Genomic DNA, 14,544 nt, shown 5'->3' on the forward strand with positions numbered 1-14,544 from the left:
ACACCGGTGTCGGCACATAAGGACGCTGTCATAGCCTGTCAACAACGTTGATTGGCTGCGTATATACGAATGTGAATCGCATTATTGGCTGGACTATGGGATAAGGTGGCATCGTTCTAATACAATATGGGAGCAGCCAGTCACTTACTAACACTGCAAAACAGAATTGTTAAAGTATTAATTTTAATTTCAATTCAGGTTAATTTTTTTTTGTGCGCAACACAGATTTTCTGTGCGCAGAGACCGTGCCAGCAGTGCGCAATTGCGCACGTGCGCAGCTTAGAGGGAACATTGCTGATGACCGTCTGTGATGCTCCAAAAACTGTGTACACTCTTTAAAATTACTGATGCCTCTCTGAATCTGCAGGTTACCCAGGACAGACATAAATGAAGCCTCATACAGTCATGGATGATGGCTCTTCAACTGTGTGGTGATAGTAAATCAAATGGTCCCTCTGCTCGTTAACCTGGAAAAGAGAATTTCAGTTTTTGATTGGTCATCCCACAGGACATTTTCCCCACTTTGCCTCAGTGTTAGACAAGTTTGGAGAAAGCAGCTCCATTTCTAGTTTTCACGTGATTTTCAAGTGATTCTCAGCCTCTTATGGGATTTCCAAAAACAATCCTACCTCTCTGTGGGCCAGAGGGTTACGAACACAGTTTTGTTTTTTGGCCATGTCCCTTGCCTACAGAGATCGTTATTCACTTTCTGAATCCTTTAATTATGCAATGAATCACATATGATTATTTTAAACAGTTTAAATGTAATATTAAGAAACTCAGCCCCTGAGTTCCTTTTATGCCCAGTCTGTCACTTATTATCTTAATTACTGACAGATTCTGAAACAGGTGTTTCATAGTTTTTTTACTGAGCACTGCACAACTTCTCCAGTTTTGTATTTCCCAGTCCCATCTTTTTTTGAAGCATGAAACTGGCTCCAGCGTCGATGCACGTCTATTTTTAAAGGCTGTTTTTCAACATTTATCTTTTGAGTTAAACTTGAAATGATTTGAAAAGTTTTGTTGTCTTATTTAGTATTTTATTTTACACATCTGTTTCTGGTTGGTATACAGCCTTTGAATTGCCAGTTTGTGAACAATTTCGACTGTCTCATTGTATGACCGTATATCTATAAAAAGGACCCTAATCGTTATTTTCTACTCTGTTTTACAGATGAAAGGATAATTATTTTTTTAAAAAGACTGATGACTTATCACACTGCCATAACACCACAGAAAGCCCATAGTTAACAAATAAAGACCGGCAGACAGCGGGACTTGTAAAAACCTGGCGCAGAATACTTTGTCTCTGTTAGTGCTTTAATCCTGATCTTGTTTAAATAAGGTGTGAACCGCTGATAAAATCGTCACAGGGGGATGATCCTAAAACTTTCTGCTTTGATCTCTGTGTAATAATAAATGTTCCATGATGAAATGGTGATACAAATACATTTTCAGTCAGCTACGCGAGACCAGAGCACAGTATATAGTCTATTCTCTGACAGCATACTGTGTATGATAAGGTAGTAAATCACGTCCCCCACCCCCCCACGCTGGCAGGCTCACTGATGGGCGGCTCGGCTTGTCGCTGCCCGCCCTGTGGGTGTGTTTAAGGCAAATGGGCCTCTGCATCCACCTGCTAGCGCCCTGCCTCCCTACAGTCAGGAGCGCCCAACTTTCCTACGGAGCACACGCTACGCGTCTGGACACCGCGGGGACTTTTCTTGTGTCGAGCGGGTTTTTTCCCCACGAGATGTTGATTGTGGTCGTGCGACGACAGCATCCAATCGACTCTCGGTCACGCACAAGGTTCAGTTAGGAACATTTTCTCCCTTTTTATTTTCGCGCAACTGTAATTTTTCTCATTGTGTTCACTGACAACTCCGGGGCCAATAGACACGCAGTGCGCACAGGTACAAAGTGCCCCCACCCCACCCCACCTCCACCCCACTCCTGAACGGGGTCCGTCCAGAAAGCCGCGCCGGGATTTTCTATTGTTATTACTGCTTTCAACTTGGAGAGAGAGAGAGTGATCGATCTGTTGGAATTGGTTAGTTCAATGACTTGCAAGGTTGGGTCTGAACTTATATCCGGAGACCCGTGAGGTAAGCCTGTATGGACTGTTCCTTTGTGATTATGTATCTATGTATATATTTTAGACTTTATTTCCTAATTATGAATATCACGCAACATGTTACCTGCATACAGGATCGCGCTTTTTTTTTTTGTCAAATACTTGAATTTATGATTGGCACCACGCCTTACCGACTGTTTCATTTTCTTTTTGAAACAATGAAACAGAAACAGCAAATTATGATCACTATTAATTTCTTTTGATCGGAAAATCAATTCCAGCGCGAATCATTATCACTGTTTATTTAATAGCTGTGCAGTTTACCGTGCGCTCTAATACCGCACCAGACTGTTTACAGTTCTGTCGTCCATGTGTAGCCAAGACTGCCAGTCTGTTACACACATTTCAGCGTGTTTCAGCAACATTCAACATTTTTGCATGAAATTTGTTTTATTATTATTATTATTCATTGCCGAAGAACACATTCATACATGCACATGAATGAAGTTGTATAGTGTTTTATTAATATTTACATACAATACAACACTGAGGAATTTCCTGTGTCACGGTAACTGTGAAATGTTTAAAAAAATGTTTTTAATCGGCAGCAAATGCAGATGGTTATTTTCTTGTCTGCTGGATTAAAGCAGCGCTGTAGCCACTGAGCCCTGTCCGTCCAGATTTTACTGGTTTCCGTTTATAAGTTTTAATGATTGCGTTACATTTGTTCAACACATGTCAGTTAATAAACTGTGAAGAAGCTGAGCGCATTAACCTTTTTTTTCTTTTAAGCTATTTGGACTAATATGATTTTCCCATGACTAAAATGGGTTTTTTTGTTTTGTTCTTTTGGTAAACTTTTGTATTAATATTTCATATCACTGTCTATGGCATACATATTTGTATTTTTTACTTCATGGTACGGTGTGACTGTGTCTCTTTCGCAATCCTCGGTGTCATCTGTGAGCTGTGCCTTGTTTGATTTCATGCGCTTGTGCGAAGGAGTTGGCCTCTCTCTTAGAATAAACAGCTGGATGGTTTACAAATTGTAAACAGCCGAGGTTTAAACAGCTGCTTTTACTCATAAATTCGCTTCAGCCAACCAGTCTGAAGACTGTTCTGCTCTGTTGAGGTTTCTGAAGGTGCTTTTGAGGTGGAAATTCGTCCAATGTTTGAAGTGTCGGTGGTTTGTGCGGAGAGGAGATATGCAGGCTGTAGGTGAGCTCAGGGAGGCTTTATGGGAGCAAAGGTGGAAAAGAAAAGTTTTGCAGGCAAAGAGGTAGCCTCATACACGAGTATTTCTCATGGTCAGTCACATATGTATGAAAAATCAGCTGCTTAAAGGTGTCTTTACTTCATTAACAATTAATGTCACCACTTTTTTTTAGTTGTTCAGCTTTGAGGCTGTCATTACTTGCAGGCCTTTTTATCAACAGCTAAGACCTGTATTTGAGATGCATCAATCACAATGTTATTTTTGTGCTATTTTCCTTAAGTAAGTGTGAAGTTGTGGTATAGCCTGGCATTAGGTGAACCCAGTCATTACAGCGTGGTGTCATGATGCAGGAATGCATTTTGGTTGCGTGTAGAGGAGCAGAAGAAAAGCTTCAGTGGAGTCAGCGCGATCCTGCCATTATTTTGTCGCGCTCTGAAAAACAAAGATAATTTTTACCAAATGGAAGCAATGTGCAAGTCTCTAAAAGTCTGGCTCCTCTCCATTAGGACTCATCAGTTTAATGAAGCTCCCAGAAATCTGGGCGTAAACTCCGCACCTCGGTGCTGTGTCGCCCAAAACTCGCAGTGTGATGGGGCCTTTGGGAGATACAGATTTGACGCGTCACATAAAATTATAAATGAAAAACAGGCTCATGGTGGCAGATACTTTTTTGGTTTTAAGTGTAAAGTAGAGTCAGCATCTTCTCTTCTCACGTGTTTCTTTTTGTCCCTGCAGATTTAAAACAAACAAACAAAAAAACCCAAAAAGCAGCCTTTGGAGCTACAGGAGGTTGGTCCACCATGCAGCTGGACGGTCTGTGGACGGTCCACACCCTCCTGGCACTGTGCGGCTTGGCTTTTGGGAACCAAGTGAGCAATGAGCCACTGGCCGCGCCCCGTGTCTTCATCTCTTTTAAAGGTGGGAACCTGAACTGCTCTCTTCTACCGTCATCTTCCCTCTTGCTTCTTATTCTTGGTTTACTCCTGGCTTTCCTGTGTTTTAGTCAGTGCTGGTTTCTCCTCTGCCATGAGTTTGCTCACCGGCTGACTGATGACATGACAGTTGTGCAACTGGAGTGATTGTGGCTTTGATAAATTCTTGAGGGTTTTTCAGAGGAAGAACTTAGAGCATCACCAGAGCAGCGCTGCGCAGACCGCAAACAAATCATGCAATTCTCATACGTACGCTGCCCCCTTTCCTCAGACCTCCAGGCCTCGTAATAACCACCAGATGCTCCCACTGGCCTGTATTGCACAAATACAAACACAAACAGTGACGGAGCAGATGTACATATTGAGGAATGTGTACGTCTCGCTCATTTTGAGAGCATATACATGATTATTGTTTTAGTTAATCAAACGCTTTATCTTCAATCTTCTTTAGTACTGACTCTCTAAATTGGAGCCACAAAGAGAGATGGGATAATAAGGAGCATGTAATAACTCCATAGCCATTATGTGATTATTCTCTGGTGAAGCAGATGCACTTTGGGAGGCGGGGGGAGGTTGTATTTGTGCGTTCCATCGGCCATACAGATTAGGTGAGATGGTCTTCCGGGTTCTCCGGGGCGCAGAGCGAGAGAGAGGGTATTATCAAGAGCAAATTGCCAGGATCAGCCAAGCAGAGCGACATCCCCGGGGCCTGTCCTGCTCGCAGATCAAGCCTTTGATTAGCATCCAGAGAAAAGCTCGGGGAGCAAGCGGCAGCTCCCCTGTTTGCTTTTGCTTTCTTCGTTTCCCAGCGCTCCCTGGTAGTACAAGTTGACTTAATTAAGTGGACTGGCACAGTTCATTGTCGAAGGCGTTTTCCTGCTTTAATCAAGTGGGATTTAACACACCAGTGAGCTCACATCCCGAGTTCAGCAGTTTTTTCATTTTCCAGATATCATCTTAGTCAAAGTGCTGTGTTGTTTTAGAGATAACTGTGCAAATTGTTTATGTGCATGTGTGCGTTGTTGTTTTTTTTACTCTATAAGCTGTTCTGTGTCCAGTGAGCTTGTGTATAGGTTCATCTTTGGATGGCTGAACTTATATATTTGAAAGCGACAGACTACAGGCGCTGTTCTTTGGCTGACAAGGAAAAAGCCGGGCACTGCTGCTTACTTGTGTATGTTTGCCTCTCTAGTCAATATGAATTTCACAGTCTACTGCTACTGCCTCTCTCAGAGGAATGCACCCCCCTCTCCATTCAATATTATGACTCCCTCTGCCTTAATTGCTTTTTGAGAGGGGCCTTGTAGTCCTTACCTTGGCAAGCTGGCTGCACTTCCCCTGATGCATCATGATGTGTAAAGTTTTTTGCTTGAGCTGTTTGGGAAGGCGGTTTGCCTCTGAGCGGCGGCATAAATGGAACACAGCTTGAAGACAAGTATGGGCAATATGCAGGTTTTTTATGGTGAGACTGCAGGAGGGTATGAGTTAATTTTCAGGTCCCACTTCATAATTATTGATCATTATGCCAGTGAGTCACCCTGTGAAGAAAAATCTCAAATTGCAGCTATAAAGCTGCTTGTCTGTGCTGAACTAAACACATGTTTCAAACTGATTAACTTGGTAGCAGAGCAGCGAGGTTAAGAACCATGACCTTCGTCTGGGAGGCCCTCACTTCCCTATTAAAGCAGGTAGAGTAAATCATGGGACCTAATTGCTTTTGCCTTTCCTCCATGTCGCGTGTGCAGCTTTTATAGCAGGAAAACACGTTCTGCGATGCTAAAGTAACCCTCTCAGTGTACTTAGAGGACACAGGAAGTTGAACAATGTATCTGCTCATATGCATTTGAGTAAAGATTTGTGTTTGCAAAGTCTAACGGATAAACTTTGCAAGTAGACTTTGTTCAGGCTTATCAGCTGAGGAGAAAGGGCAACTGGGGTCCGAAGAAGCCTGCCTCACTTTAAACAGCAAAAAGCTGTAGTCAGTGTCAGATGAGCAAATTGGGGACAAAGCAAACCCATAACAACTAATCAAGTGACTTTTTTTTAAAAGTCGACTGGCATGATAGACTCATATCAGATAGCACTGGAGCTGCTGATAAGTAGCTTATTTACACGGTGAAAGTTTTGATATTAAAATATCTTCCTGTTTGGGGACAGAATCAATTATGGTTTCAGTAACAGTTTTTTTAACACACAGTAATGCATGTTTCTGGCATCTTTGAGCTAAGTTATCGTAAATAAAGCAATCAGTCTTCGTTTAACACCAGATACAGTACAGTTTGTAAAGGTGTCCATTAGTGAAGTGAAGTGATGGGCAGAATTGTGTATGTGCTTTACCCTTTTCTCTGAGACTCCCAAGTCACGCAAGATCTGTTGAAAACATTAAGAGTTACATTTTTCTTTTTTTTTATCTTTTAAATGTTCTGCTTATATCACGCTGTGTTACAGAAAACATGGCATTTTCTAAATGGGCAAAACACTCCAGGGAGGAGGGAAAAAGTCATGCTGCTTCTGTTGGCCCACATTTCTGCTATGACATGTTTCAGTTCCTGCATAAAGTAGATCCAAATCTAAATCCATACTAATGGCTCTGCTATTCTGGGCACGTGAACTTTAGCCTCATCTGGGCTGCTGTGAGTTCATACACTTAAAATAATCGCAGAACATCACTTAGGCTGTGCTGTGTTCTTCAAATACTTTAAATGCAGTTGTTGACATAACGGGCGTGACCGGTGATTACGAAAAAAAAGAGAAGAAGAAGCCTTTTAATGTAAAGTTTTTCTTAGTCTGCTTAATTGCTAAGGCAGACGGCAAATGTCAGCTCAGAACAAACAGAGGCACGGGGTCAAGAGCCTCCATGCAAATTTTCACTTTGAAAAGTCAGGCCAGCATAATCTACCGCTGAGGGTGGAGCCATGTCTTGCACCACAAAAGAGCACTTGAGAATGATCACCTTTTGGAAACAAGCTTCTCACACTTAACTTCAGCAATGCCACTCTGGCCCGTCAGTACAAGTAAAAAGTCCTTTAAATGCCATAACATCATCAGGATTACAGCACACTAGCCCCCACCTCCTCCCTCTGACTGCGCATGAGGCCAAAGCCACCGGGATGACGGCAGAATGTGGGTCAGCTCCGCTACAATAAACAGGCTCGCCGCAGGCAGTGCAGGTGGCAGTAAGAGAAAGCCACTCTGGCTCATCATTATCCCACATATTTCTCATCTGCACGCCCTCCTGTGAACGGCAAACAGCGGGCTACTATTTTTACCCCCCAGGAAAGTCTGTAGTCTATATTGGGTGAGAGTGCGTGTGTGTTTTGGTGGGTGGGTGGCAGCGTAGAGGGTTAGAAACTTCCCTTTGGGGTTGAATGCCAGGCATTCTGGTATGTGTCAACCCGTGTTATGGGGTGGTTATGTTTCTGTTTAGCTTTTAATTCCATCGAGTAACAACAGATGAGGATCAAATCTGAAACTGTCATGTAAAAAGCTGCGTAGCAGGGAAGTAGCTGCTTTGATAAGTCAGCACTTCGGTATCGCTTCGACTCTGGGCTCGGCCTTTTACAGCCAGCCTGTCACTTGTCTAGTAAATGTTTAAACTGTTATTGCTGTTGTTCACACAACACATTCCCATGGTCACTTTCTTCTTTGGAGCTATAGATTAGTGACCAGAATGAACCCAGGCTCTTAACACTTGTGACCTTATCGGCGTGCATGTTTGAGTCTGAAGCCTTGAGTGTTTATTCAGCATTGATTGTTTCAGTGACAAATGCAGTTTAAACTTTTGATCTTTTGTATTATTACTTGTGTATTTGCTGACTGTAATAACAGCCTGCAGCTTCCCTTTCAGTTTCTTGATGCAGGTCTGACTTGCTTCAAGCATACTGGTAGAATTTCACCCTTGCAGTAATATTGCAATGGTGCCCGACCGCATGCAGAAGCCACGAAACCACTGACCCTGTCGTCTGGGGCTGCTGCTGATGTTTTGCTGTGATCTCTAATTACTGTTTGCGAGGCCTGAGTCCATATAACCCCACGGCAGTAAAGTAATGACTGAAAAAGTACTGAAAACCACTATTACTTTGGCCACGTCCCAGACCTCAGCTTGTCTCCACAGCAGCTAAGCTCAGTTATATTTAGTGTAAAACTCTCTTTTCCCTCGGCAGCCACACAGAAGTCATTTGTGGCGCTGTGGTTAACCACTGAACGCAATCGGCCGAGTGGTGATGGTGGTTTAAGTGCAAGTGCAGCTTGGTCCGGAGCAACTTGTACTCTGCTGCGATCCAGCTCTCAAAAGTGTCACTTAATTGTAACGTCCAACTTGGCCTGGAAACCATTCTTGACCTTTAATTTAATGGAGTGGGTGTAGAGAACAGTGTGTATATTAAAGCAAAATGAGGCTGAGCCCGAGCCCAGTGTTCCAGGAAACGGTGTTAATCCTCCGCTGCGGTGCACATGACTTCAAAACATTTGTATTTGTAACGGCCGCTCCTTAAACTTTATGGGGAAAATTTGTCTCTCATTTATAATCACTGCTGAGGACTTTAGAATTCACACATTTGTTTTACTTTATGGACATAACTTCTGTTGCGTGGTTTTCCTATAACTTCACACGTGTGATGAAACACATTAAGTGGGGATTTGTGCTCAAGCAATTAAAAGCTGAGTTCATGTTAAAATGGGATGCAGCTCAGCCTGAAATCTATTTATCTCTCTGGCCAAGCTAATTTCTGAGCACAGCATGGTTTATTTTCACTTCATTGAACTTCATTTAAATCTTTTTAGCAGTTGGCTTAAATGAAATGTGACTGCTGGTCTGCAGCAGTCCTCATCCAACTTTAGGCATGAATGCTTGTCTGGTCACAGGTAATCAGTGAACGCTTCACAGTGGTATACGTCCAACGGCCTCAGACTGAGAGGTCAGACTCTGGGATCGATTATCTGTCTGTCTCTGCCCCCCTGCAACCTTAACTCTGCCCCCTATTTGGTGGATGACTGATAGTACCGTGATTACATTTTATTTCCGGACCACTGAGTCTATTGTTTTGATTGGAATGCACTGAAGATGAAAAATAACAGCGTACTTTTCACTTAAAGCACAGCGTCATTAGAATTCGTGTCTGTGGATAATATTTTAATGTGATTCGCAATGAATCCTATATGTGTTGCAGGTTCTAATTATTCTTTTCTTCAAGTTTTACTCACATCCGTAATGAAAAGTAATGTAATCTGTAATGCATAATTGCTTTTAAATGTGCTACGAATTTATCTTCATAACGTTTTGCAATTGAATTTATTCATCTGTTGGCCATAGACTGCAGTACTGCAGGAGACAGTGCTCCTGCCACCCTCACCCCTCTACATGTCAGGTATATGTGTGGGACAGACGTGTGATATTCCCTGAAAAGATGAGTCTGTTGGCTCCTTTCAGCATGTTGCCCCTGAATCCAGCAGTAAGCTGATGCCCCGTCTCTATCGGCGCCAATTTCCTTCTGCAAATAAACTCGCGTTCACAGTGTCATCTCATAGCCAACCGTTAGCTCTGTCTGAGCCTCCCACCCGGCGCTGATGCTGCGCCTCCTGGAATATGTGTTTTATCCTCTCACTGCCAATCGCTGTTAAATGCACACAGGCTTTTCTTTATGATGGTCCGTGAATTGACTCATTGTGTTTCAGTGTTATTGAATATAGCCGCTTGGCACCTCTGCTTGATTCTAATGCCATATGGCTGTGAGGTTGTAAAGAGTATCACATGCTGCTTGGGTGGTCCTAAGGTTTGATAAAAGAGGGTGTATCATAGTATCATTGCTGGGATTCTCTTTCTTCAGCATATGGTTACTGGATGTGTGTGTGTGTGTGTGTGTGTGTGTGTGTGTGTGTGCAGGTGTGTGTGTGTGTGTGTGTGTGTGTGTGTGTGTGTGTGTGTGTGTGTGTGTGTGTGTGTGTGTGTGTGTGTGTGTGTGTGTGTGTGTGTGTGTGCGTGCAGGTGCAGAGTTGTTAAGAGAGAACATTGTTCTTATGCTTCTGATGATTGTGGGCAACCACTGAAGGTGGCAGTTGATCCCCAACGCACCACTCCCACCCACAACCAGTTGTGCTGCCCCTCATTGAGTGTCCTTCCTGTTAAAAGGGGGGTTTTTCATTCCCACTGTCATCAAGTGGTCATTCATTCAAAAAATATATCCAACATGCTGACTTTCAGTTCTACCAAATTCTATCTGTGACTTTCTGCACATATTTATACTGCACACCTGCACATATGGATAGTGTGCATTCAATTGTTTTAAAGTGTTGGTTGTGTGTGTATGTATATGTATGTGCTTCTTTTCATGTTTGCCGAGAATTACCAAATGAAATTTCTTTACGTGTGAAGATATAATCACAATAAAGGACTGCATACATACATACATACATACATACATACATAATTTCTTTTACAATAGGTCAGTATAATATTAATTAATTTAATGGAATCTGATCAAATGAAATTTACTTGATTGGTATGCAGTTTATACCAAGTATATTTTCCAAGCATATTGATTATTATTATTATTATTTATTTATTATTATTATTATTTGAATAAATAAACTTTTGATTTTATATATTTCAGTTGCATTTTACTCTTAAAATTATTGCTTCATGTTTATGAGAATAAACAATATTGTTTTTAGGGTAGGGGTCTGATTGATAGGATCTTACAACATGAAGCACCTGGAAGTGACTGTTGTTGTGATTTGGTGCCATATAAATAAAGTTGAGTTGAACTGAATTAAAAATGGTTGCTGTAACCAATCAACAGTTTAGCTACTGGTCATATTGGGTAAAGAAAAGCCTGAACTAATTTTAGAAGCCTGAACTGGTAAATAACTCCACTCTAACCATAACAAAATAGCTGCCGAATAGTCTGTTCATTTAATTTCAGCTCAGCTCTAATCTAACTCATATGCCTTAATGTCCTTTTCCCTTCTACTACTTAGCTAACTTTCTCTGGCATCAGAACTACAGTAAATGCACGGGGACTGGGGTGTTTTGGATTCCTGGCGTGTCAGCGGCGCTCTCTTTTTGCATCTGCAGTATGAGATCTGTCATATTGAGAGCGTGGTGTTTGCGCTTTGGTCAGGGTTTCATCTGTGGAGCAGCCTTCTGAGTCAGGTTACGCGGTCTGTCAGTGACTCGCCAGTGAAACCGAGATGGTCTCTCAAAATGAATGAGGACCCAGTGTTGTCTCTCCATCTTGTCTTTCAAGGGCATGTTGCTGCATCTAATGCCGCCACCCCGACTCTACTCACAAGACTGAAAAATACCACCCAAACTGTCCAGATATTGTGAATGTTTTCTTTCTTTCCACCAGTGCAGTATCTTTTGCACATATGTTTTTTATTTATGGAACTGTACACTCTTTCAGTTTTTTATGAAATTGCCAAAATATGCAGGTTTAGAGCACTAGAAATCGCAAACCGAGCAGAGGACATGCGGTTATGTCACAGTATGGACAAATGTGTTGGAGTCGTAAATGATTTTGCATATTAAAACCAAGTAATGAGGTTAGATGATGTACTTTGTTAGTTCCTGTAATCACAAAAAGCTGCCAGGGTAAGGTTTTACTGCCAACAGTAACCTAAAACTTCTCAAAGGAGAAAACCATCAGTCACCCTCTGTTGTCATTGTACTACATTTTCCCTTTGTTGAGGAAACTGATAATAGATAATGATGTAGCATTCCCAGGCTTGACATCTTGGTAACCAGGTTGGTATCCAGCACACCTGCCAGTCTTCTAGGCTCGTCCTTTTTCCAGGTGGCATAATTAAGACTTCCTGTGGGACTTCATGTCTTTTCTCGCTTGTGAAAACAGGGCATTAGCGGAGACCGGATGAACAGGTTGAAGACTCAGAGTAGCTTTGTCTTTGCACTGCTGCTGAGGCTGAACATTGTATATTCTTAGCACCAGTGTTTCTCTTGTGGCAGATTAAGGTGTCAGGGAGAATAATGGTCCAGACGGCTTACACAAGTTCTTGGATCCAGCTCAAACCTGCGCCCGAGTTTCACAAAAGGTTTACGGTTTCAAATGTGGCATTGTGTGTTTTCTTTTAGGAAAATGTAACTCAAGAGAAACATGGTAAAAAAGACAGGAAGCTGTACACAGAGGTGTGGGAGTAAGATAATGAGACGAGTAAAATGAATTCAGTGGTTGCCCAGGTGAATGGCACCTGCTGTGAAGTGCTTCTTTGTCTTGTCATCTGGGCAGATGGATGACTTGATCCCTATCACGGTCTAATACTCACCAATTTCTGTTATCTTAGATCATCAGACAGAGAACTGTCGTTGCTTTTCTGAGACTTGAAACTGTGGATGGTATTCAGGTTTGAGTCATTTATCTGCTCCTGAACACTTCCCTTGAAGCCAACCTGTCAAAGCACTCTTTTCAGTGCAGCTCATCCAGAACACTGAACCACCTTGTCTTCAACCTCTGCAAATTCACCCCACCACCCCCAACGCTAACCCCCTCCCGGGGCTGTGTGTAGACGCTCATATCATATTCAAAGCACAGTTCTGCCGTACCAGCTTTTGAAGGTAACTGTCCCTTTCCTCTCCTGCCTTGTACCTCCTGGCCTGTGGCTTTAGTCCTGCACACCACCCCAAACTTCCCCGGGGTAAGCTGCAAAAAGACACTTGGCTCGCTTTTTGCAAACAGCCAAATCATCACTTGTTCGCTCTTGTTCCTTACTTAAGGCTTCTGAATGGTTACCTCACTCTAGCCTAAAGAGTAAAATCAGTCCATGTCTGTAGTTGCAGGCTTTTAAAGTTATCTCTTCACGAGGTATCTCATATCACCCTCATATCTCTAAATCATATCCGCTCTTAACACTTCTGCTCACACTTTTCAATCTTGCTTTCCTGGAAGGACTTTTCTTTGTGTGTCTCGATTGGATTTTATTCATCACGTACTGCAGAAAAGTTACTGAGCCTCAGGATGCAGATGTTGTTCTTTAATATTAAGTATCTGCATCTTCCAGTGTTACATATATATGTTGCTTATATGGACGTTGTACTTCCTATCCAATTAGAGTGCTTCTATAAGTTTCTTCAAAGCCTTTCTCCATGCATGTGTAGATCCCTGAAGACGCTAAGTATATAGGAGTTGCTCAGGAAGGTCAAGTGGGAGGGGGTGACCCAGACACGGGAGGTCAAGGCCACTGTCACCTTCTGATCTACAACCTCAACATTATTTCTCACCCTCTGACGCTGGGGGGTAGTATTTCAGATGCCTCTTGCAGACTTGGAACTCCTAAGATGAGCTCTTTTTTCGTCCCTGCAGTAAATCCACCTTAGCTGAGATGGTGCAATGCACTGTGACGTCATAGACTGCATATTGCCAGTACAGATTAAATGCTGCACTGGACCATCAGTTTGTTAACTGTCAAGACAGAAATGCTGATAATGTTAATGGTATGTTTTCTATTCTTTTGCTGTGTAAACAGATTTACTGTGATATCTGACAGCTTGTTTCAATGAGGCCTCAAATTGCTCCCGATGGTCAGGCTGCTACCTTTCATAGCAGCTCTCTGTGTGTGAGTTCGGTTTAAGTACTTGAGTACTTTGGACAAGCATAGGTTTACTGTGTACAGTATGAAATGATTTGTTTTACAACTAAAAGATAATGTAGACCATTTATTTAAGTAGAAGCACTAATAGCACGCAGTTAGTGCTCAGGTAAAGTATGTATAGTAACCATGATAAGGTGAAAATATTTTAAGTATTAAAAGTGATTGCAATTATGTTTACTCATTCATTGACTTTGGGGCAGCATTTTACTCTTGGAATTAGTTGAAGTGAAACTGATTAAAAAAAACAGTGTATTTCGAGATATTTGTATGTTTTGCATGTAAATTAAATAATCTGAAAAGCACCTAGTAGCACAAGCTGTCATATAAAAGCTACTGGAATGAAAATAATGTTTATTTCTGATATGCTGTGAAAGTGGAAGTAGCTCAAATTCCAACTTAAGAACAAACCATAAAGTTTGCAAATATATTTAAAGGTAGCTACTTTTCACCAATTTATATTTTTCTAACAATACACTATATTTACATTTGATCATACGAAGATTAGTTAGACTGTTCAACAAGCAAGCGGCTACTTTCTGAGTAAAGTTTTAAATAAAGTGTTTACATTTGGCTCCCACTTAATCTTTGTCATAATAATCTTGATAGAGATTAATGTTGAAAAAAGGGTTTTGCAAACATTCGGTCATGACGCTGACGTTATCGCTGCCATGTAGTTTAAGTCATAACACAGAGCTTTTAAAGCGCGGTGTACAAGAAGA

At 41.9% G+C, this 14,544-nt stretch overlaps 1 protein-coding gene across 5 annotated transcripts in view; it reads left to right on the plus strand.

Annotated features, from left to right (window-relative positions):
• Positions 1-1,676: 1,676 nt before the first annotated feature.
• The window catches only part of sema3fb (sema domain, immunoglobulin domain (Ig), short basic domain, secreted, (semaphorin) 3Fb), a 57,137-nt gene continuing 44,269 nt past the window's right edge, over positions 1,677-14,544 (plus strand). For all 5 annotated transcript variants that reach the window (XM_039612551.1, XM_039612552.1, XM_031733005.2 and 2 more), the window contains exons 1-2: positions 1,677-2,105; positions 4,026-4,208. In XM_039612551.1, the coding sequence (XP_039468485.1) occupies positions 4,091-4,208 (118 nt within the window). In that variant the 5' untranslated portion in view covers positions 1,677-2,105; positions 4,026-4,090. The remainder of the gene's footprint in view (positions 2,106-4,025; positions 4,209-14,544) is intronic.

The sequence above is a fragment of the Oreochromis aureus genome, linkage group 5, assembly GCF_013358895.1.
Source record: "Oreochromis aureus strain Israel breed Guangdong linkage group 5, ZZ_aureus, whole genome shotgun sequence".
Lineage (NCBI taxonomy): Eukaryota > Metazoa > Chordata > Actinopteri > Cichliformes > Cichlidae > Oreochromis > Oreochromis aureus.